This window comes from Peromyscus leucopus, chromosome 8b (assembly GCF_004664715.2).
Source record: "Peromyscus leucopus breed LL Stock chromosome 8b, UCI_PerLeu_2.1, whole genome shotgun sequence".
Lineage (NCBI taxonomy): Eukaryota > Metazoa > Chordata > Mammalia > Rodentia > Cricetidae > Peromyscus > Peromyscus leucopus.
Genome location: NC_051086.1, coordinates 52,489,424 through 52,510,883, shown reverse-complemented (window position 1 = coordinate 52,510,883; position 21,460 = coordinate 52,489,424). Strand labels below are relative to the sequence as shown.

Genomic DNA, 21,460 nt, shown 5'->3' with positions numbered 1-21,460 from the left:
CTATCCCAGCAAACCCCGCGAGACTGCTGGCAAAAAGCTGGATAGTCGCCATGACAAGTAAGGGCAAGTCATTCTGTGGGTGGAGGGTAAGAAACGGAAGGGGGGCAGCGGCGGAGTCAGGATTCTCCCTGCGTTGTTGCTGTCCATAGGAACGCGTTGTGAAAAGTACGCTAAGACAGAGTTGCGAGGACAAAATCGGTGGAAACCGTTTCGGAAGAGCGCGGAACACTGCTCTTTCCTATCTAGCTGGGTAGATCGTAATCGTCTTCGTTTTGGCTTTTTGAAATAGGTTCTTTGTAGCCAGAGCTGGCCACGAACTCGCGGCAATCCAACTGCTTTAGCCTTCCAAGTACAGGGATGAGCCAACGCCGGCAGCTAAGTTGTTGTTGTTGTTTTCTTTCAGCTAAAATGTCACTTTTAGAAAGGCTTTTCTTAATATCTCAATCGAATGTGTTCTCCAAGAACTTCATATCACACCATCTTGTTTAATTTCCTGTACAGTCCTTATCAGTATCAGTAAAGATTGTTTTCACAGCCTTCAATTGCACAGCCACGAAAATTTTAGGGGGATAGAGAACTTGCAAACTAAGAAGGGAGGGAAGGTGAAGGGAGGTAGAGGGGATGGAGAGAAAGGGAGAATGAAGGGAGGGAGATGGGGAGAAGAGGGAGAAAGGAAACCTTATTTTGAGGTTGCCTGACTCAAAACAAGAGTCAAGGGGGCCAAAAACTGTAGACATTAAGCTCCCTCTGCAGGTCCGGGAGGGTAGGTACCTTAAGAATGACCCCAGCGGACGGTAGGGGGCGCGCGTGTACTTTTCGCCACGGCCGAAAGTGAAGACTACAACTCCCAGAAGCCTCTAGGAATTCTCTAGTACTTGAGGGCTGGGCCAACTCGTTCCTTCCCGCCACACCGCTCAGAACTTAACCGGGATGCAAAGAGCCAATGGGAAGGTGGCCCGACTCCCGCGAGAGCAAGGAGCACCAGCGGCGCGTAGCGACCCCGGGGGCTTTGCTTTCAGCATTGGTTTCCCGGTGATTGCCCACGGTTGCGGGGCTCGGCTTACTCTTCCCGGAAGAGGAAGGCAGGCGCGGTGGGTCTGTGCGGGTCTGCGCCCGGATCCCTGGGAGTTTTAATGCAGCCTGGCCTCAGCAGCTGGTAGCCGGTGCAACGAGGCTTGCCCGGCCCCTGTCCGTCCTGCTTGCTCTACAGAATGAAGACGTCGGAGGAGCGACTCTTAGCTCCGGACAGCCTCCCTTCTGATCAGGCCCCAGCTCCAGTGCCCCAAGGTTCCCCTGTGGATAAAAATACAGACTCTGAACTGGTGCCACCGCCATGCGGTGGAGATGACCAATCCCAGATAGCCACAGATTCTGTGGCCGGCTCGGTTCCGTCCCAGGAGCCGCAACAAGGGGACCCAGTTCCTCTCTCCGCTCCCCCGGAGGAAGAGTTTAATACTCCCGGTGAGTTGAGCCCTCGAATCGAGGAGCAAGAACTTTCCGAAAGTGCGAGCCTTACGGTAGAAGAAACGAATCAGCCTGAATTGGAGTCAGGAGAAGCCGTGGAAGGTGTGTCTGATGAACCCGGTCCTGTGGACGAGGGAGACACGTAAGTGACTCTGGCATCTGAGGAGCCCGGACGTGTGACCACCACGACAGCCACCTCTCCTCAGCCCCGTTCCAGGCCTGTTTTGCTCTGACGACCCGTTTATTGTTTCTCCATCTCCCTTCCAGCTTTTGGAACTACAGCTTCTCGCAGGTACCCCGATACCTCAGTGGTTCCTGGTCCGAGTTCAGCACTCGCTCCGAGAACTTCCTGAAAGGTTGTAAGTGGTGAGTACGGCGGGCAGGGAGATGGCCACCTCCAGGATTTCATCTGAACACTCACCTATAGCTGGCCCGTCGTGGTGGGACAGTCCTGTAATCTCAACATCTGGGAAACAGAGGGAGGACTGTGAGTTCGAGTCTCGCCTTGTCCAAAGAGCGAGACCCTGTCTTAAAGTAAAAACAAAAACTAGGCTGGACGGTGGTGGCGCACCGCTTTTAATCCCAGCACTTGGGAGGCAGAGGCAGGAGGGTCTCTTGAGTTCAGTGGGCAGCCTGGTCTACAGAGTAAGATCCAGGACAGCCAGGGCTACACGGAGAAACACTATCTCAAGGTAAAACAACAACAAAAACCCAGCCCCCAAAAGCCCAGACAAAAAAAGTCCCAAACTTACCTGGAGGTGGTTAAGGAGTAATAGAACACTGGTGAGTGTTTTCCTTCCTTTTGCTCTCTCGATTTTTCCTTCCATTTCTAGTACTGTGGATATAGCCTCGGGTGGCCAGCATGCTAGCCTGGACCTCACCACTGAGCTACATCCTAGCTTTTTTTTTTTTTTTTTTGAGATAGGGCCTTGCCAAGTGGAACTTGAGATCCTCTGCCTCAGCCTCTCAAGTAGCCGGGGTTGTGGATGTGTGCCACCACTGTCTGCATGAGCTCAAGGTTTACCTAGGACTGGTTGGTGTCTTCTCAAGGGCATATGTTCTAGATAGCCCTAGCCCTACACTTGGAAATGACAGGTCTGTCCAGTTTTCTAATTTTCCTATATTTTTAGGGCCCCTGACGGTTCCTGTATCTTGACCAATAGTGCTGATAACGTCCTACGGATTTACAACCTGCCCCCAGAACTGTACAGTGAAGGAGAGCCGGTGGAATATGCAGAAATGGTAAGGGAAGGCCTGACTCCATCCCTTTGCCAGCCCTATACATTAGGAGGGCCCTTCCTGCAAATGAAGACAGTGTGTTCATGGGTTACCTGTTTATAGACACGACATTCCTTCACCATGGATGTCCACATGTATCGTTTTCTGCCTTGAATTCTGAAGTCATTTAAAGAGAAGTCCGTCCCTTTTTTAGACAGGAGCCTGTTTTCTGTGGTCAAGTAATGGACTTCTGTGACAGTGTGTGTGTCTAGGTGTTTATTAGATGGTTTTTAACATGGGCTGGGGAGGCGGCTCAGTTGATACACGCTTGCCTAGCATCGCGCACAGAGCCCATGTTCAAGCTCCCACACTTCATAAACTGGGTGTGTTGGCTTACCCTCGTAATCTCAGCACTCTGGAGGTGGGGGCAGGAGGATAAGTTCGAGGTCCTCTCAACTGCATAGAAAGTTCTAGGCCACTGTGTTTGGTCTGGGCTCTTAAAGAAGTGAAAGATTGAAGAGTTGGTTGTGTTTTTTGTGTAGTGTGCAAATGGGTATCAGTGAACAAGATCATTGCACATTAAAACAAGTGCTCTAAAAGCCCTGTGCAGGAGATGACTACAGCCTGGGAGCCTCAGTGCAGCCTGGGCAGCATCGTGAGACTCCATATCTGCTTGTTTGCTTTCTCATTCTTTCTCTCCTTTTAAGATTTATTTTAATTTTTGTTTCTGTTTCTTTTCTTTAAAAATAATTTATTTTATGTGCATTGATGTGAAGGTATCAGATACCCTGGAACTGGAGTCACAGACAGTTGTGAGCTGCCATGTGGGTGCTGCGAATTGAACCTGGGTCCTCTGGAAGAGCAGCCAGTGCTCTTAGCCATCTCTCCAGCCCGTTTCTTGAGACAGGATTTCCTGTGTAGTTCTGGAACTTGATTTGTATCCAGGCTAGCCTCGAACTCACAGAAATCCACCTGCCTCTGCCTCCTGAGTGCTGAGATTAAAGGTGTGTGCCACCACTCCTCAGCCTTATTTTTAATTTCTGTGTGTGTGTGTGTGTGTGTGTGTGTGTGTGTGTGTGTGTGTGCGTGTGCGCTGGTGCCTTCGGAGCTGAGGAGTGGGGAAAGAAGGTGAATCTTGAAGAAGTGAGAATGGAAGGTTCAGATTGACATCCATCAGCTTGGATCAGGATGTCGGGGAGTCTGATCTCAGGCAGTATTCCCAACAAATTTAAACACAGTATGACTTGGGACAAGTTTCCTGGTGTAATACAATCCCTGGGGCACAAGTCAGCATAATTCGAACTTGACTCAGGGTACATGTCATTTCTTCCTAGAAGGTGACTTCTTGAGATAGGCTACCTGTACTAGCTTGAGGGCCTAAGCATGGGTCTGGCCTTATCTTGATCGTACAGAGAGCACAGAGGTCATTTGGGCTGTTAGCCATCTCTGGTCCTTGTAGAAGCTTGGGGCAGCCCCTGGCTATACAGTTAATGAATGTAAGGGTCATTTAAACTGTCAGGTATCTCTGGTTCTTGTGGGAGGTTAGGGAGCCCCTGGCTGTTAGGGGTCAGTTAGACTATTAGGTATCTCCAGTTCTGGTTGTAGGAACTTGATATGGCCTGGCCCAACAGATACACAGATGGCAGATCACTGGACGACTAATCGCCTCCATCTCTGGCTTTCTGGATAGAGGAACATCCTGTGTGCTTAACATCCCTGGCTTCTCTGGAGATGTGTGGGAGCAAGGACCTTCGTGCTCCCTACACGGAGCCAAGCTGGAGTTACAGGTGGATGTGAGCCAGCTGACATTGGTGCTGGGAACCGAACCTAGGTCCTCTCGACCTCTGAGCCATCTTTCCAGCTACCTCTCTGTGTTCTGAGACAGGTCTCATTCTGGTTTCTAACTCATTCGTAGCTGAGGCTAGCCTTGAACTCCTGGACTTCCTCCCTCCTCTTAACCTTTCTATTGTTGGAACTGCAGGCGCGTCTTGTCAAACACAGGGGAAACTTTTTTTTTTTTTTTTTTTTTTTGAGATTCAAAAATTTTATTTAATGTGTGTGAGTGTTTTGCCTGAATGTATTTCTGTGTTTCATATGCATGCAGTGCCTGCGGAAGCCAGAAGAGGGCGTTAGATCCCCTGGGACTAGAGTTACAGACAGTTGTTAGTTGTCATGTGGGTTCTGGGAATTGAACCCCAGCTCCTCTGAAAGAGCAGCCAGTGCTCGTAACTGCTGAGCGGCTCCACCTCCCACCCCACCCCCTTTGAGACAAGATCTTATGTAGAGAAGGCTGGCCTCAAACTCAAAGTCGCTATATAGCCAAGGATGGCCCCGAATCCCTCATCTGCTGCTCTGCCTGTAAGTGCTGGGGTTGCAGGAATATATCACCATGTTTTGCCCGAGGCCTGTCTCTTTAAGAAATAGGAAAATAAATAAGTGGTTTGAAGGTGAAAAACAGGAAAAGGAGAGAGTAACCAGGAGATAGTGCTTCCGGCTGGGGGTATACCTCTGCTCTCTTGTGTTTACCTAGAATTCGAGGGGCCCTTGGTTCACTTCCCAACACTGCAGAAAACAACAAAACCCTACAGCAGAGTCTGAAGAGTCTCTTGTGAGTGTGAGGCCAGCCTGATCTACAAAGCGTGTTCCAGGCTAGCCAGAGCCACCTAGTAAGACCCTGTCTCAAAACACAAACCCACACAACCTTGCAGAAGCTAGCACTTTAGAAGTATAAGTCAGGGAGGGGTGGATAGAAAAGGAGCAGTTTTTTGTGAGACCTGGAGAGTGATAATGCTAAATGATGTGAACAGACTTCCAGGAAGGGCGACAGAAGCACAGAGACCCCGAGCTGGGGAAGCTTTGTGTTCTCAGGAATAGAGGAAATGAGGTGTGGGGTGATGGGAAGGCGATGGGCAGCCGTATGATGCGGGGTCCTGTGGGAAGGCCTCTTGGGGTCTCTTTGAGAGTTTCAAAACAGTGATGAGTGGACTCTGGGTGAGCGAAAGTGCAAGGGTGACACTGACGGGGTGTGCGTGTGCGTGTGCGTGTGTGTGTGTGTGTGTGTGTGTGTGTGTGTGTGTGTGTGTGTATTTGGAGGCAGGATCTTTTCTTAAAGATTTATTTTAGATTTGTATGTGTATGTGTGTCTATAACGTGTGTTGACTACCCTTGGAGGTTAGAAGGGGGAGCTGGAGTCACGGTCAGCTCAAACTTCTGTCCTCTGGTGGCACACACCTTTAATCCCAGTCCTCAGGAGTTTGAGGCCAGCCTGGTCTACATAGTGAGTCCTAGGACAGCTAGGGCTACAAAGTGAGACCCTGTCTCTAAAAACAAATCCAACAACAACCACCGCCCACCTCCCCCCAAAAAAAGGGTCCTCTGGAAGAGCAGTACCTACCTGCTCCTTTTGTTTTGGTTTGGTTTGAGACAGGCTTTCTCTGTGTAGCTCTGGCTACCCTGGGAATCGCTCTGTAGCCCAGGCTGGTCTCGAACTCACAGAGATCCGTCTGGCTCTGCCTTCCGAGTGCTGGAATTAAAGGCCGAGCCAGCACCGCCCGGCCACCTACCTGCTCTTCACTGCTGAGACTTCTCTCCAGCCCCCGAGAGAGGCGGCACCAGTACACAGAAGGAAGAGTCCTGACTAATGGTGCTGAGAGATGGAGCTAGGTGGCTTAGGGGGTGACCACAAAGAACACGAGTGACCCAGACAAAAGTGCCTTCGGAGGAGAGGTGGGGGCAGAAGTTGGGTAAAACGTGTAAAGGAAAAAGAATGGGCAGTTCTTTGGACTTGTGCTGTGAAAAGGGAGCCAAGAAATGGACCAGTGATAAGAGGGAATGTGGGCCAAGGAGGGACTTGTTAGGTAGTGGTGTGTCGGGTGACCCAGCAGAGAGGGAGGGATAACGGAGACTGTGTCATTCATAAGGACAGGATTTAGCCTGACATGCTGGTCCATGGTTTGTGATCCCAGCACCCGGGAGCCTGCCTAGTCTAGTCACATAGTGAGTTCTGGGATGTCTTCCGTTAATAACTAACACCCTGCCCCCCACAACTGACAGGAGAAGATTTCTTTCTGGGCATTGTGTGCACCTGCAATCCCAACACTTGGGAGGCTGAGGGAGGAGATTGGGAGTTCAGGGAGACAGGTTATATGCCAAGACCCTGTCTCAAACCAAGGGCTCTGTGGTCTAGCTTGCCAGCCTGAGTGCTGGCCTGTGCACACAGGCCCTGGGTTTGACTCCCAGCACTGTCAGGCAGACAGTGCCTTCTCTTCTCACAGTTTCAGAGGCCGGGAAGTCTAAGATGAGGCATCACGTAGCAGGACTGTGGAAACAGTCTCTCCCACCACCATGCCCCTGTCGAACCCTACCACTAAGCTAAACTGCCAGCCTCTTCCTTGTACTGTATATAGCCACAGTCTTATCAGGGGACCCCAAACTCATGACCTTATTTAATCCTATTTCTTTCTTTCTTTTTTTTTTTTTTTTTTGAGACGGGGTCTTACTATGTGGCCTTTGCTGACGTGAAACTCTATGTAGACCATGTAATGTGTATGGATGTTTTGCCTGTATGTGTCTATATACCATGTGTGCCTGGTGCCTGTGTGCACCAGAAGAGGGCATTGGAACTGGTTACAGATGGTTGTGATCTGCCATGTGGGTACTGGAAATCCAACCTAGGCCCTCTAGAAGAGCAGACAGTGCTCTTGATCAACAAGCCATCTCTGTAGCTCCTTTTTATGTTTTTGAGATAGGGTCTTACTATGGAACCCTGGCTGGAACTCACTATGTAGACCAAACTGGCCTCGGACTCACAGAGATGGTCCTGTGTCTGCTACCGATTGTCACCTTCCCCCGCCTCATCCCCCACGTAAGGTCATATCCCTAGACTGTCCTTGAACTTCATAAATAGCTGAGGATGACCTTGAACTCCTGATCCTGATTGTAAATGTGGGTTTAAAAAACAAAATGAAACCAAACCAAAAAAAAAAAAAACATTTGTGGGAGCTGGAGAGATGGCTCATCAGTTAAGAGCACTGGCTGCTCTTCCAGAGAACCCGGGTGTAGCATGAATCTTAAGGAGTCTTATTAATAAAATCAAACCTGAAGCCAGGTTTTGGGGTGAATGCTGGAAGATCAGAGAAGCAGAACAAGCCACAGCCACCTCACCTTGCCAATTCCTCAGCTGAACTGCTGTTAAAAACCTAAAAGCTTAACCAGCCTAGTTCCTGGTTTTCATGCCTTACATACCTTTCTGCTTTCTGCCATCACTTCCTGGGATTAAAGGAATGAGTCACCATGCCTGACTGTTTCCAGTGTGGCTTTGAACTCATAGAGATCCGGATGGATCTCTGCCTCCAGAAGGCTAGGATTAAAGGCGTGTGTGCCACCATTTTCTGGCCTCTATGTCTGTCTAGTGGCTGTTCTGTTCTCTGACCCCAGATAAATTTATTAGGGTGCACGATATGTTGGGGAACACAATATCACCACACCTGGGTTCAGTTCCCAGCACCCACATGGCAGCTCACAACTGTTAACTCTAGTTCCAGGGGATATGGCATCCTCACACAGACATACATGCAAGCAAAACACCAATGCACATTAAAAAAAAAAAGAAAAACCTTTGTGTGTATATATGGTGTGTGTGGGTGTGAGAGAGAGAGAGATGTGTGTATGTGTGCATTTTGGGGCATGCAGAGGTCAGAAAACAACCCAGGCATTGGTCTTTGCTTTCTACGTGTTTGAGGCGTGGTCCCCTGTTCACTGTTCCATGTAGCCTGCAGGCTTCTGGGGATTGTCTTGTTTCTACTTTGTATCCTGTCCTAGTACTTCTGAGATTTCAGGCAGGAGCTACTGCATCTGACGTAAGTGGGTTTTGGGAGTTTGATCTAAGGTCTTTACCCTTATGCAGCAAGACCTTTGCCCCCAGACCATCTCCCTACCCTATAAACATGTTCTTGATGAAACCGAGTAATGGGAGAAATGGGATAAGCGAACTTGGTGGTTAGCGATGGTGATGCCAGTTTGGAGATGACACAGTCCACCCTTGGCCGTGGGAGTGAGTGGCAGATGTAAACTGAGGACATAAGCATGGCATGGACGGCCCCATGGGGGGTGAATCCATCGCTTCTTTTCAGCCTGTTTGTCCAGTGCTTTTGGTTCCTCAGGTTTGTTTGTCTGGAATGTGTCAGGTGGGCACTTAACTCTAGAGCTGAAGCCCTGGTCCTCGTCTTCATGGCTTTTGTTGTGGTTGTTGTTTTTGTTTTTCAGTTTTAGAGACATTGGAATTACATCACGTTAGCCCCGTGGTGGGGAGAGGCGCTTCAGAGAGCGACAGGGCTCAGGGGACCTTTCACAAGAAGGGTCTGGTCAGTATCTGAAGACAGCGAGGAAGAAAAGGGGAGTCACATCGTTGTGAGTCCTGACTCAGGCTGGACAGGGCCTGTGATGGCTCACGGAGGTCTGGGCTGGGCTTCTCTCCTGTGGTCTCACTACATTGCTCAGGCTGGCCTCAAAACTGGACTCAGAGCAGGGGCGCTGGCAAATGCCTTTAATCCCAGCACAGAAGGCAGAGGCAGGTGGAGCTCTGTGAGTTCAAGGCCAGCCTGGGCTACACCGTGAGGCTCTGGTTTTTTTTTTTTTTTTTTTTTTTTTAAAAAAAAGGGCAGTAAAAAGAATAAAAAGAGTATTTGAGCGAGACCTCGCTGTGAGGTGGCTCTGAAGCAGACCTGAAAGAATACAGGCATGAGCAGCAGTGACACCTGGAAGAAGACAGAGGACAGTGAATTGATTCATAGTTCCTGTGGAAATGGAAGTTCAGGAGTGAGCGTAGGGAGGGCTGGAGAGATGGCTCAGCAGTTAAGAGCCCTGGCTGCTCTTCCAGAGGCCCCGGGCCCAATTCCCCAAACTCAAACGGCAGCTCATACTAGTCTATACACTCCAGTTTGAGGGGATTGGATGCCCTTTTCTGGCCTTCCTTTGTGGGTACCAGGCACACATGTACACAAAGATATACATGTAGCCAAAAAGCTCATGTACTTTTTTTCTTGGATTTTTGAGACAGGGTTGCTCTGTGTAGCCCCGGCTGTCCTGGAACTCTGTAGACCAGGCTGGCCTTGAACTCACAGAGATCCACCTGGCTCTGCCTCCTGAGTGCTGGGATTAAAGGCATGCACCACCACTCTCTGACCCTTTTTCTTTTTTTGAATTAAAAATAACATCTTGGGGCTGGAGAGATGGCTCAGTGGTTAAGAGCACTGACTGCTCTTCTAGAAGACCTGAGTTCAAGTCCCAGCAAGCACATGGCGGCTCACAACTGTCTGTAACTCAGATCTGGCGCCCCTTTCTGGCCTGCAGGCATGCAGGCAGAACACTGTATACATAATAAATAAATAAATCTTTAAAAAAAAAAAAAACAGTAATAATGAAGATAACGGAAGGATCTGTAGGAAGCAAGATGGAGAACCAGGCGGGTAAAGTTTCAGGGAATAAGAAAGAGAAAAGGAAGCCAGACATGGTGGCATGCACCTTTAATCCCAGCACTTGGGAGGCAGAAGCAGGTGAGTTTAAAGCCAGCCTGGTCTATATATAGCAAGTTCCAGGTCAGCCAGGGCTGCACAGTGAGACTCGCCTCCAAAATGTCGGGGAGAAGGAGTAGCTAGATTGATATCAAGAGTTGCAGGGTACGAAGAGGGCCGGGATTTATCCAGTCGGTGGTGTTTACCTGGCACACAAAGCCCTGGGTTTGATCCCTAGTATTTCTTTATATATATATATATATATATATATATATATATATATATATATATATATATATTTATTTACTTATTTTTTAACGATTTATTTATTATGTATACAGTGTTCTGTTTGCATGTGTCCCTGCAGGCCAGAAGAGGGCACCAGATCTCATTACAGATGGTTGTGAGCCACCATGTGGTTGCTGGGAATTGAACTCAGCACCTCTGGATGAACAGCCAGTGTTCTTAACCTCTGAGCCATCTCTCCAGCCCGATCCCTAGTATTTCATAAAATGGATGTGGTGGGCCATACCTGGAACCCAGCATTAGGGAGATGGAGGCAGGGCGATAAGAAGTTCAAGTTCACCCTTGTCTAAGTAGTGAGTTTGAGGCCAACCTCTGGTTCAAAAATAAAAATTCCAGGAAGGCTGAGTATGTGACGAAAAGGGGCACGTAAGGACTCCTGGGGCCCAGAGAAGTCAAAGACAAGGTGACATCACCCTGCACACATTGGCCTTGAAGTATATACGGAGGAGGGGAGTGTGAGCCGGAAATCCATCTTGGCTCGAGGGCACAGGAAGCCAGGACTAGGCAAGTTCTGGAGGGTGAAGGGGTTCCAAGAAGATAAGAGTAGGGGTGACTTTAGATCCTAGAGTATAAATATTGGGAGGCCTGGGGCTGGAGAGATGGCTCAGAGGTTGGGAGCGTTGGCTGCTCTTCCCGAGGTCCTGAGTTCAATTCCCAGCAACCATGTGGTGACTCACAGCTGTCTATAATTTGATCTGGTGCCCTCTTCTGGCCTGCAGGCAGAACACTATATACATAATAAATAAATTTTAAAAAATCGGAAGTCCTTAGCTAAGTAAGGATTTGGGGGAGCTGACAGGCCTTAATGTAAGGCAGATTGGGGTATGTGGAATAGTGTGTGTGTGTGTTGAGGTAATGCTAGGTAAGCCAGAAGGCTGAGGCTTCTCTGGTGCCTGAGGCCAATGGATATGTTTGTGCTTGTTACTGTGTTGTTGTTTTTGTTACTGTTTTGTTGTTGTTGTTGTTTTGTATGTTTGTTTTTCAAGACAGGGTTTCTCTGTGTAGCCATCCATGGCTGTCCTGGATCTCGCTCTGTAGCCCAGGCTGGCCTTGAACTCACAGAGATCCACCTGGCTCTGCCTCCCAAGTGCTGGGATTAAAGGTTTACACCACCACACATGGCTTATTTATTTATTTATTAATTTATTTTTTTGTTGACATTATGTGTATCTCTGCCTCTGTCTGCGCATGTGAGTGCAGGTGCCCACAGAGGCCAGGAGAGGGTGTTGGATCCCTGGGGGCTGGACTTACAGGGAGTTGTGAGCTGCCTGACAGGGGAACAGGACCGGAGCTCAGGTCTTCTGCAAGAGAGCAGTACATGCTCTTAACTACTCAACCATCCACCTGCCCCGTGGGGTTTTTGTTTGTTTGTTCTGAGGGCAGTCTCTGTATCTCTGGCTGGCCTGGAACTTACTATGTACCAGACCAGGCAGAGGTGTCAGTCAGGTGGTGATCCTGTTTGGCCTCATGTGTGCTGAGATTGCAATGCATGCGGCATCTTGACAGGCTAATGTCTCTGTGAGTCTTGATGGATTCCAGAAAGAAGGGTGGCCTGGTGCTCAGAGGCTGCAGATCTGTGAGTTCTGGAAGACGGTAAAAAGCCCTGGTTCCCAGACAGACACTGAGGTGTCTCAAGACCAGGGGCTACGGTGTATTAGAGAGGTTGCCTGTGGTGGGGATGGTTAGAAGACACTGGGACTGTAGGGGCTCCGTTATGGAGAAACAAGGAAGGATGCTGAGGTGTGGTTATTTTTTTCATTGCTGTGACAGTGTCTTACAGAGCATCTGAAGGAAGAGTTACTTTTGGTCCCAGTTTGAGGGTACAGCCCATCATTGCAGGGAGGTCATGGTCGTAGTTCCCTGTCCTCAGTCAGGAAGTAGAGCGGTGTAGAAAGCTGGTCCTCCCTCCACTTTTGTCCTTTTTATTCAGCCCAGGAGGACCCAAGCCCATAGAGTGGGGCCTCTCACATTTAGGGTGGGTCCTGCCACATCAGGTAATCCAGTCCAGAAGTTCCCTCACAGATGTGACAGGTTTATCTCATAGGTTGTTCTAGGTCTTGGTAGGTTATAATGATCAGCATTCACCATCACAGTAGAGACCCGTGATGTGCCGGCCTGGTGACCTGAGTTGGACCCCTAGAATTCACATAAAGATGGAAGGAGCGAACCAGCCCCATAAATTTGTCCCCTGACTGCCATGTGTGCATGTGACATGTGCCTGCACTCTCACACACGATAATAAATTGAAAAATATTAGCCGTCACAACTCACTGGGAACGTAGCTCCACGGCAGAGTGCTTGTCTAGCATGCTTGAGACCTTACGTACACACATACAGAGACGGGAAGGAGGGAGAATATGAGAGAAGAAGATCCTAGTGTGGTAGCTCAGATCTCAGTACTTGGGAGGCTGGGGTAGAAGGATCAGTGTGAGTTCGAGGCCAGCCTGGGCTATGTAGTTAGCTTTAGGCCATTCTGAGCTGTACAACCAGACCTTGCCTCAAAACAAACAAAGAGAAAACCATCATTGCCTGCCACTAGACAAAAATCAGCACCTGAAACTTTCTTCCATTGTTTCTGAAAGCCGTGTTCAAGTGTGGGAGTTGTTTATGTGTTTGTAACCCTGAAGTCCATGGTTTTGTTTCCTGCTTTCTCCTTTTCAGCAATTATATGCTAAATGTTTTTCACAGTGGTCCAGGCTTCCTAGTTCCTGTGTCTAATGGTGCGTGTTGAGTGCTTTTGATAGGTTTTGTTTAAAAAAACAAAACAAAAATCTTTTCTTCCCGTTGGACATTTGCGTTTCTAGGATTTTAGTAGCATGTATTATTCTTCTGATAGCCAGTTGGGTGTGGTGGCCGATGCCTGTGCAGTCTAAGCATTCAGGAAGGCTGAGGCAGGAGGATTGAGAGGTCAGAGTGCCCTGGCCTGCACAGCAGCTATTTCCAAATAAACAGTTGAGTGGACATCTGCACATGCTTTAAGTAAGTGGGTCTTTTCCCTTCCATTTCAGGAAAGCCCCCCTGCTTTCCTCCTCTCTTCCCCGTCTCTGTTTGTTTTCTGTGGGTGTTTGTTTTGTTTTTGAGACAGGATCTCACTTTGTAACACTGGCTGGCCTAGAACTCAAAGACGGGCCTGCCTCTACCTGCTTAGAGTTGGGATTGGAGACAAGATCTGTCACACCCAGCCGAGAAGCAGAGTCGGGTTTTTACAGGAAATTGTATGCGTAAGAAATACCTCAGCTCCAACAGTCTGTGCGTGCGGACTTACGTCTCTATAGATATTTCTCTATATATTAATGGTTTGTGATACAGGGAATTGTTTTCAAAAATTTCTTATGCCATTTTTTTTTCTTGCTTTTAGCCGTAGGTGGGTGAACATGTTCTATCGCAACCACACTCCTTAAGTATTCTCTCTGGCTTCTTCCCCCACTCCGGTTTTGGGGTTCACACCCCTGGTTTCACATGTGTGTTAGGGCAGAGCTATATCTTCACCTCTTCCCCCCTTTTTTTCAGACTGAGTCTTAGTATCCCAAACTGACCTTGAACTTGTGACCTTCCTGCCTCAGCCTCCCAAGTGTGGAGTTACAGATGTGTGCCGTTAGTTCTAGCTAAGTGTTCTCACTTTTCCTGTCTGAGAGCTCAGTGTTTGAAAACGGATGAAATCCATGGAACTAGGATGTAGCATGCTTGCCTAGTGTATGAAGACAGTTGTGGATGTAGTCGGTCTTCTGTCCATGCTTCTGGCATCTGTACAACTGCAGGTCCAAAATATTTGATAAAAACAGAGAGTCCGGCCAGCCTGGTCTACAGAGGGAGATCCAGGACAGGCACCAAAACTATACGGAGAAACCCTGTCTCAAAAAAACCACCACCATCACCACTAACAACAAAAAACCAGGGAGTCTGGTTGGGGTTTGGGGGAGTCAGCGGCCAGGATGTAAAATAAATAGATGAGTTAAAAACCAAACAAACAAACCAACCAACCAGGGAGTCTGTACTGGCGTGTTTGGGGTTTTTCTTCCCTTGTTATTACATTTCCTGGACCATACAGTATAGCAACTCTCATGTGACATTTACATTAATTAGTAATTAAAAGTAACCTAGAGATTGAAGCATCTGAGAGGGTATATATAAGTCCTCTGCAGATACCACAGCCCCTTATATAATCTGTGAGACTGACCATCAACAGATGTTGGTATGTTGTGGGAGAGAGTCCTGGAATCGAGGCTTCTTGAGAACTGAGAGATGACTGCATTCCTCCTCCCTATGTGGTCTCCCTCTTACCTTCTCCACCTCTTCAGAACTTTCTAGAACTGGCTCCCCAGCCTGTTTCCTGACCTGTGTCCCTGTTGTCATACTGTGTGGTTCTTGGTACCACTCTGGCCCTCTCTGGGGACTTTGCATCTTTCACACCCTTCTCGGATTGGGGGTGGGGGTGTCCTCACCCCCAGTGCCAGAGCTAGGCTATTGCTCCTTTATCCTCGCAGTCTTTTTTGATGACTTCTGTGGAGGTTGACGCCTCATAGCCTGGCTGTGTCTCCTCAGTCCTCCTCATCTTTGTGGCCTCAGCTCTCCAAGCCAGAAGCCTGGGTCTCATCCTGTGACCTTCCTGACTCCCCACATCACTGAAAACAGCCCTCATGAAGCCTGTCTGACCTCTAGTCACCCACTTTACACCTTTGACTTTAACTCCGGGTCTGATTATTTTGGGGTCTGCAACAGTGTGCTGTCTGGAGAGGTTGCCAGGCGCTTAAGAGCACTTGTTGATCTGGCAGAGGACCTAGGTTCGGGACTCAGCACCCACACAGTGGCTCCTAACCCCTGTAACTCCAGTCCCAGGGGATCTGACACCCTCTCCTTACCTCTGAGGGCACTAGGCACACATGTGCACACACATACACGCAGGCAAAACACTCATACATGTAAAATGACGGGAAACAGACGAGTAAATCCTTTGCCTGTGATCTTGCCCTGGATGTTGAGAGGTCAGAGGTGAGCAGGGAGACCCACTCTGCCGCTGTTAGAAACAGTGAGGCTGGGCAGTGGTGGCGCATGCCTTTAATCCCAGCACTCAGGAGGCAGAGGCAGGCGGATCTCTGTGAGTTCGAGGCCAGCCTGGTCTACAAAGCGAGTCCCAGGAAAGACGCAAAGCTACACAGAGAAACCCTGTCTCGAAAAACCAAAAAAAAAAAAAAAAGAGAGAGAGAGAGAGAGAGAAAAAGAAACAGTGAGGAGCATCTACGGCTTGGGGACGTGGAGGGTGCAGGGGTAAAGACAGCTTCTCAGAGGAGGGAGCACCTGGGACCTGGGGTGATATAGGTTCTGCCGGGGCCGGGGGTACAGGGGAGAGGAAGAGATAATATTCCAAACAGAGACTAGTTCTGGAAAGCCTATGGCTGAGAATGTATGGAGTTGCTATGGGGCCTGAGAATCCAAGTGGTGGACATTGTGATTTTTAAGGAAGTGGGTAGAGGTGAGCCTTGAAGGTTGAGTTGCAGGTAAGGACAGTTAATGGAAATCTTCATAAGGAAAAAGGCTACATGGAGCCTCTAAAATATTTTAGCAGGAGAATGAGACTGTAGAATCCCAGCTTGCTAAGGTCTGGGGTCCAGGGTGGAGCATGGGTGGGTGGGTGTGAGCAGTGGAGTGGGGAGGTCTGGAGGGCACTCGGGATGTCGCAGAGGTGCTGGCAAGGAGGCAGTGTCTTGTGATGCACTGCCAGGAGGAGGGGGAGTGGAGGAGACAGATTCCAGGGTTGGGCCGGACCAGGAGTAGAAAGGATGACGGCTGAGGATGGGGTTTTGGCCTGGTTTGCTTTTCTGCTGCTGATTAGAGGCCGAAGAGCAACACTGCCTACGTCCTGGCTGTTCCCAGGCTCGTGGTCAGCCATCTTGTACAGTCTAGGCTCACCTGCCGAGGGATGGCGCCACCGCCAGTCGGCTGGACCCTCCCACATCACCCAGCATCCGGAGAATGCCCCCCTGACAGTCTGACTCATGTAATCCCTCGACTGAGGGTCCTCTCCCTCGGGACCTCCAGATTTCTGTCAGGTGGACAGCTGGAGCTCCCGTGACTCACTCCTGCACAGACTAGACTTCCAAACCGGCGTGGGGCCCGGGGGCAGCAAGCAGGCGCTGGTCCCGTGCGGATCAGAGTCTGAGGTGCCTGTGGGATCTCAATGAGCTACCCCCCAGTAGTCAGCTGTGGGATTCAGGCTGATGGGGTAGAAAATGAAGTCAGGGTTGGGTGGTGTCAACACATAGCTTACAAAGGGTTGGTGTCCAAACTGTTTAAATGTTCTACACATTGTGAAGAAGAGGACAACTCAGTAGGAAAAAAAGGCAGAATTTAGGAAACGATGTGCCTACATACAGAGAGACTTAAGCCACATGTGGTGGTGCGTGTCTGTAAATCCAGACTTTGGGAAAGAGAGACACAGTAGTTCAGGGCCAACCTTGAGAGCTGCGGGGTGAGTCTGAGGCCAGCCTGGACTAAATGAAACCCTGTGTCAAGTAAAAACTCAAAAACAACAGAGCAGACGGTCTTACCTTCACTTCACAACTCGACAGTGTGGTTGGAAATACCGAGTTAGGCCATAACAAGCCCCATTTCACAGCCAGCAAACAGAAACATTTCGGGCAGGCCCGGGTGATACCTGCCTGTGATCCCACCACTTCAGAGGCTGAGGCGAACGACGCCCAGCCTCCAGCTTGCCAGACGTCAGTGTTTTCCACGCACTCAGCCCTGCTTACTCTTGGCAGCAGCATCCGAAAGTGCCTGGCGTTCTTTTACCTTCCTGGCATGGACCGTTTTCTTTTTGTTTTCGGAGTGGTGAGGATCCAAGCCAGGGCTTTGAGCCACACTCCAGCACGCTGTCAGAATTACTTTGTTTTTTATTGCTGTTGTTTCATTAGCTTGGCGTGAGCGTAGGTGTGGGTGCAGGTGGCTATGACCTCTCGGAAATCAGGTGACAGATCTGTGTTCTCCTCTTCCGTCTTTACCTGGGGTCCAGAGATCCAACCACGGTTCCCAGGTTCACACAGCACACACCTGACCATTCAACCCCTCACCCTGTTTCCTTTGTTTCTTTGCTTGCTTTTGGGAGACAGGTTTTCGAGTAGCCCTGGCGGGCCTTGAACTCCTCATCCTCCTGGTCTGTGCCTCTGCAGTGCTGACATTCCAGGATCCCAGCCCAGGGTTTTGTGAGTGCTCGGCAAACCCTACCAGTCAGCCATGACCCTTTTGTGTTTCAGTTTAAGTATTGCAGGTTGGCCTTGAACTCACAGCCACTCCTGTCTCAGTTCAAGTGCTGGGATTACAGGCAAGAGACACCACACTCGACTTTATTTTCTTCAACTGGATAGAAAGTCTGTAGGCGTTTGCTTGTTTGTGTTAGTAAAGATTGAACCCGGGGCTCACGCCTGCCAGGCTAGTGTTCTCCCACTGACGTACGTCCACAGCCCTTATTCCGCTGTTTAAGTGTGTGTACGTTTGGCTGGGAATGCACTTGCAGAGAGCACTTGTATCTCATGCATTCAGCCCTGGGTTCCTTCCCCAGCAGGACATGAGCAGGGTGTGATGGCCTCCCCCCCTGGAGGTGGGAACAGGAAGATCAGAAGTTCAAGGCCAATCTGGGATCTATGAAACTGTCTGGGGGGCAAACACCTGAGGTGACTGTGCTGGTAGAGATCTGAGTTAGATTTCTAGGACCCCGGTGTGGGAAAGAGAGAACCTGTTCACTTCCCGTTGTCCTCTGACTCACACGTGTGCAGTGTGATAGGTGAGCATACACAGAGACAGTGTTTTAAGAAGTCTCTGCAGATTGGGACTTTGTTTTTGCATTGCTGGGGATCAGACTCAGGGCCTTGCAGATGGTAGGCAATCAACGTTGCCACTGAGCTCAGTCCCTAAGGCCTGGCAATCTTTTTAAAGGGTAGAGGAGCATAGAACCAGGTTGGTTCTTTGTCTCGAGATTAGGGTATTACTTGTGTCTTCTGTAAGTGTTTAAAAAAATTTATGGCCCGGAGGTGGTGGCGCACGCCTCTAATCCTAGCAAGCACTTGGGAGGCAGGTAGGTAGATCTCTGAGTTCGAGGCCAGCCTGGTCTACAGGGAGAGTTCTAGGACAGCCAGGGCTACACAAAAAAAGTCTTGTCTTGAAAAACAAAGATTATGAATCTCCACTGCATTCGGTGGCCCGAGTCTGACATCGGAGCCGGGGTGAAATGCTTGAACAGTAAAGACTGTTCTTTATGCCCGTCTGCTTCCTTCTCTCTGGTTAGTGTCCCAACACCCGCTGGGGGGAAGGGGGGGCACATGTTTTTTTTTTGTTTTTTTTTTTTTTTGCCTGTTTTCCCCTGCCAGTAACCCCAGCATTCCCACATCTGTGTCCAGGTTCCTGTCCTTCGAATGGTGGAGGGTGACACCATCTATGATTACTGCTGGTATTCCCTGATGTCCTCCAGCCAGCCAGACACCTCCTAGTAAGTGATAAGTGACGACCTTCGCCGTGCCCTTCAGCACGTGTTCCCCATCATCTCCTCCCCCAGCCCACACACCCAGTTTCAAGGAGGCCGCTTCTTAGCCTGCCAGGGCTCCTGGGAGGGTGTGAGAGGGTGCTCAGTGTGCCCCTCTGATGGAAGCGGGGAGGGCCGGGCACTTGGCTTCATCCCCTTCCTCTGGCAGTTAGTTAGTGCCAGGCCTCAGCCTCTCCGTGTTTCTCTCAGTGTGGCCAGCAGCAGCCGGGAGAACCCAATTCACATCTGGGATGCATTCACTGGAGAACTCCGGGCTTCCTTTCGCGCGTACAACCACCTGGTACTGACTTCCCAGTCCGGCCCCTGTGCTCACTGGGGCCTGGCCCTCCCCTTTGGAAGACAGACGAAGCTTTGCAGGCCTGTCTCCAGCCCTCTCCTGCCCCTAGGACGAGCTGACAGCCGCCCACTCGCTCTGCTTCTCCCCGGATGGTTCCCAGCTCTTCTGTGGCTTCAACCGGACCGTGCGTGTCTTCTCCACATCCAGGCCTGGTAGAGACTGCGAGGTGCGAACCACATTTGGTAAGCCTCCAAGGGGCGGGAGATGAAAGCGTAGCACCCATGGACGGGGCCGTGAGTGAGCTGGGGCCACCTCTGGGCTCTCTCCCCAGGTCAAGCAGTCGATGAGAAAGCTGGGTTAACTCCTGACCCGTTCATGCTGGTCAGATGTACTTTGTGGTCTATCAAAACCTTTCAGTGCCTGGGACTGAACCCAGGGTCTTGTGTTAGCAAGCCCTGTACCACCGAACTTACAAAATGGAAGGTGAAGGGGAATTCGTTTCCTGTAGGGCTGTACCTCTCCGTCCCTTCCAGGAAAAACTGGGCTATGATTGGGAGAGGGAGACTAGGTTCTTTAGGGGAACTGAATGAGCTGGGAAGCATCAGAGAACTTCAAATTGCTTGAGATAAACAGGGTGGGGACTGAGTCCCTGCATGTCAGTCCTGGGCAGGGTACAGAGGTCCGAGGCTGGTTACTGTGCTAATTGTCCTCTTGTTTCCTCTCCAGCAAAAAAGCAGGGCCAGAGTGGCATTATCTCCTGTATAGCCTTTAGTCCGGCCCAGGCCCTTTACGCCTGTGGCTCCTATGGCCGTACCCTAGGCCTGTATGCCTGGGATGACGGTTCTCCTCTCGCCTTGCTGGGAGGCCACCAAGGGGGTGTCACCCACCTTTGCTTTCATCCCGATGGCAACCTCTTCTTCTCAGGAGCCCGAAAGGTACCGGTCGGAGCCTAAAGCTTGTGTGTAGGCAGGGGTGGGGGTGTCCTTTGTAATGTGTTGAGACCAGGTTTGAGGGGGCTGAGGTGGAGGCAGGCAGGGGAGAGGGAGGGAGAAGGAGGGGGGGTGGGGACACTTCAGACCCCCGTTCTTGTCTTCAGGATGCTGAGCTTCTGTGCTGGGATCTCCGGCAGCCTGGCCACCTCCTGTGGTCTTTGAGTCGGGAAGTGACCACCAATCAGCGCATCTACTTTGATCTGGACCCGTAAGTGGCTGCGGCCCCTTCCAGGTTGCAGACCTCAGAGTCTGGCTGCATCCTAGGCCCCTGGGTAGGAATGGCCTCTACCCCCAGAGTGACGCTGCCGGTCTGCCCACAAGTTTCCCTTCATTGCCAGGAGCGGGCAGTTCCTGGTGAGTGGCAACACCAATGGAGTCGTCTCCGTGTGGGACATCCGTGGAGCTTTCACCGACAGCACGCTGGAACCTGTGGTGACGTTTCTGCCCCAGAAAGACTGCACCAATGGAGTGAGGTCACTAAAGGAAGGGGCTTGGAGCTGGGCTTGGGGAGGAAGGTGGACCTCCCACATACCGTCCTGACCCGGGTGCTGACGGACTGCCCTCTCCTCCAGCCTCCACCCTAGCTTGCCTCTACTGGCTACGGCTTCCGGCCAGCGTGTGTTTCCAGAGCCCACCAATAGTGGGGATGAAGGCGAGCCGGAGCTGGATCTTCCCCTGCTCTCCCTGTGCCACGCCCATCCCGAATGGCGGCTTCAGCTCTGGTGGTGTGGAGGGGGACCGGACCCCAGTAGCCCTGATGACCACCAAGATGAGAAGGGACAAGGAAGGACAGAGGGCTGTGGGGATGAGTGAATATAAAGATTTTGTATGATGCTGGAGTCATCGTGTGTGTCTGGGGTGGCAGGTGGCTGGTGGGAGTGTGGTGGGGGCGTTCGTGGGTTCCTTTGTCCAGCATCTGTGGGGTCTGGCGTATTGTTCCCAAAACCAGGGGTTGAGAGGTGGGACCAGGCAGGAGCCAATGAAGTGCTGAGCATGGTGTGAAGTCAAGCAGGTGGGGGTGGGGCCTCTTGCCATTGACTAGATGGTTGCTAGGCAACTTGGTAAACTGAGGAGCAAACCTGTTTGAAATCTCACTCCTGAGGTGGCTGCATCAGGGGTCAGGGGGAGCTGACCTGAGCCTGGGTGGCAGGAGCTCGGT

The 21,460-nt window shown here is 50.4% G+C and overlaps 1 protein-coding gene across 1 annotated transcript; it reads left to right on the top strand.

Annotated features, from left to right (window-relative positions):
* Window positions 1-72: 72 nt before the first annotated feature.
* Wrap53 (WD repeat containing antisense to TP53) lies at window positions 73-21,140 on the top strand. Its single transcript, XM_028869448.2, has 10 exons — window positions 73-1,606; window positions 1,732-1,830; window positions 2,595-2,706; window positions 18,890-18,978; window positions 19,222-19,312; window positions 19,419-19,551; window positions 20,036-20,244; window positions 20,406-20,509; window positions 20,640-20,774; window positions 20,874-21,140. The coding sequence occupies exons 1-10, from the start codon at window positions 1,212-1,214 to the stop codon at window positions 21,112-21,114; spliced, it is 1,608 nt and encodes a 535-aa protein (XP_028725281.1). The 5' UTR covers window positions 73-1,211; the 3' UTR covers window positions 21,115-21,140.
* Window positions 21,141-21,460: the final 320 nt, after the last annotated feature.

Excerpts from the sequence above, each read along its gene's own strand:
- Wrap53 (XM_028869448.2), top strand. The coding sequence starts at position 1,212 with ATGAAGACGTCGGAGGAGCGACTCTTAGCTCCGGACAGCCTCCCTTCT. Across the intron at positions 19,552-20,035 it reads CGAGGTGCGAACCACATTTG|CAAAAAAGCAGGGCCAGAGT; the intron begins GTAAGCCTCCAA and ends TTTCCTCTCCAG. Across the intron at positions 20,245-20,405 it reads TCTTCTCAGGAGCCCGAAAG|GATGCTGAGCTTCTGTGCTG; the intron begins GTACCGGTCGGA and ends TCTTGTCTTCAG.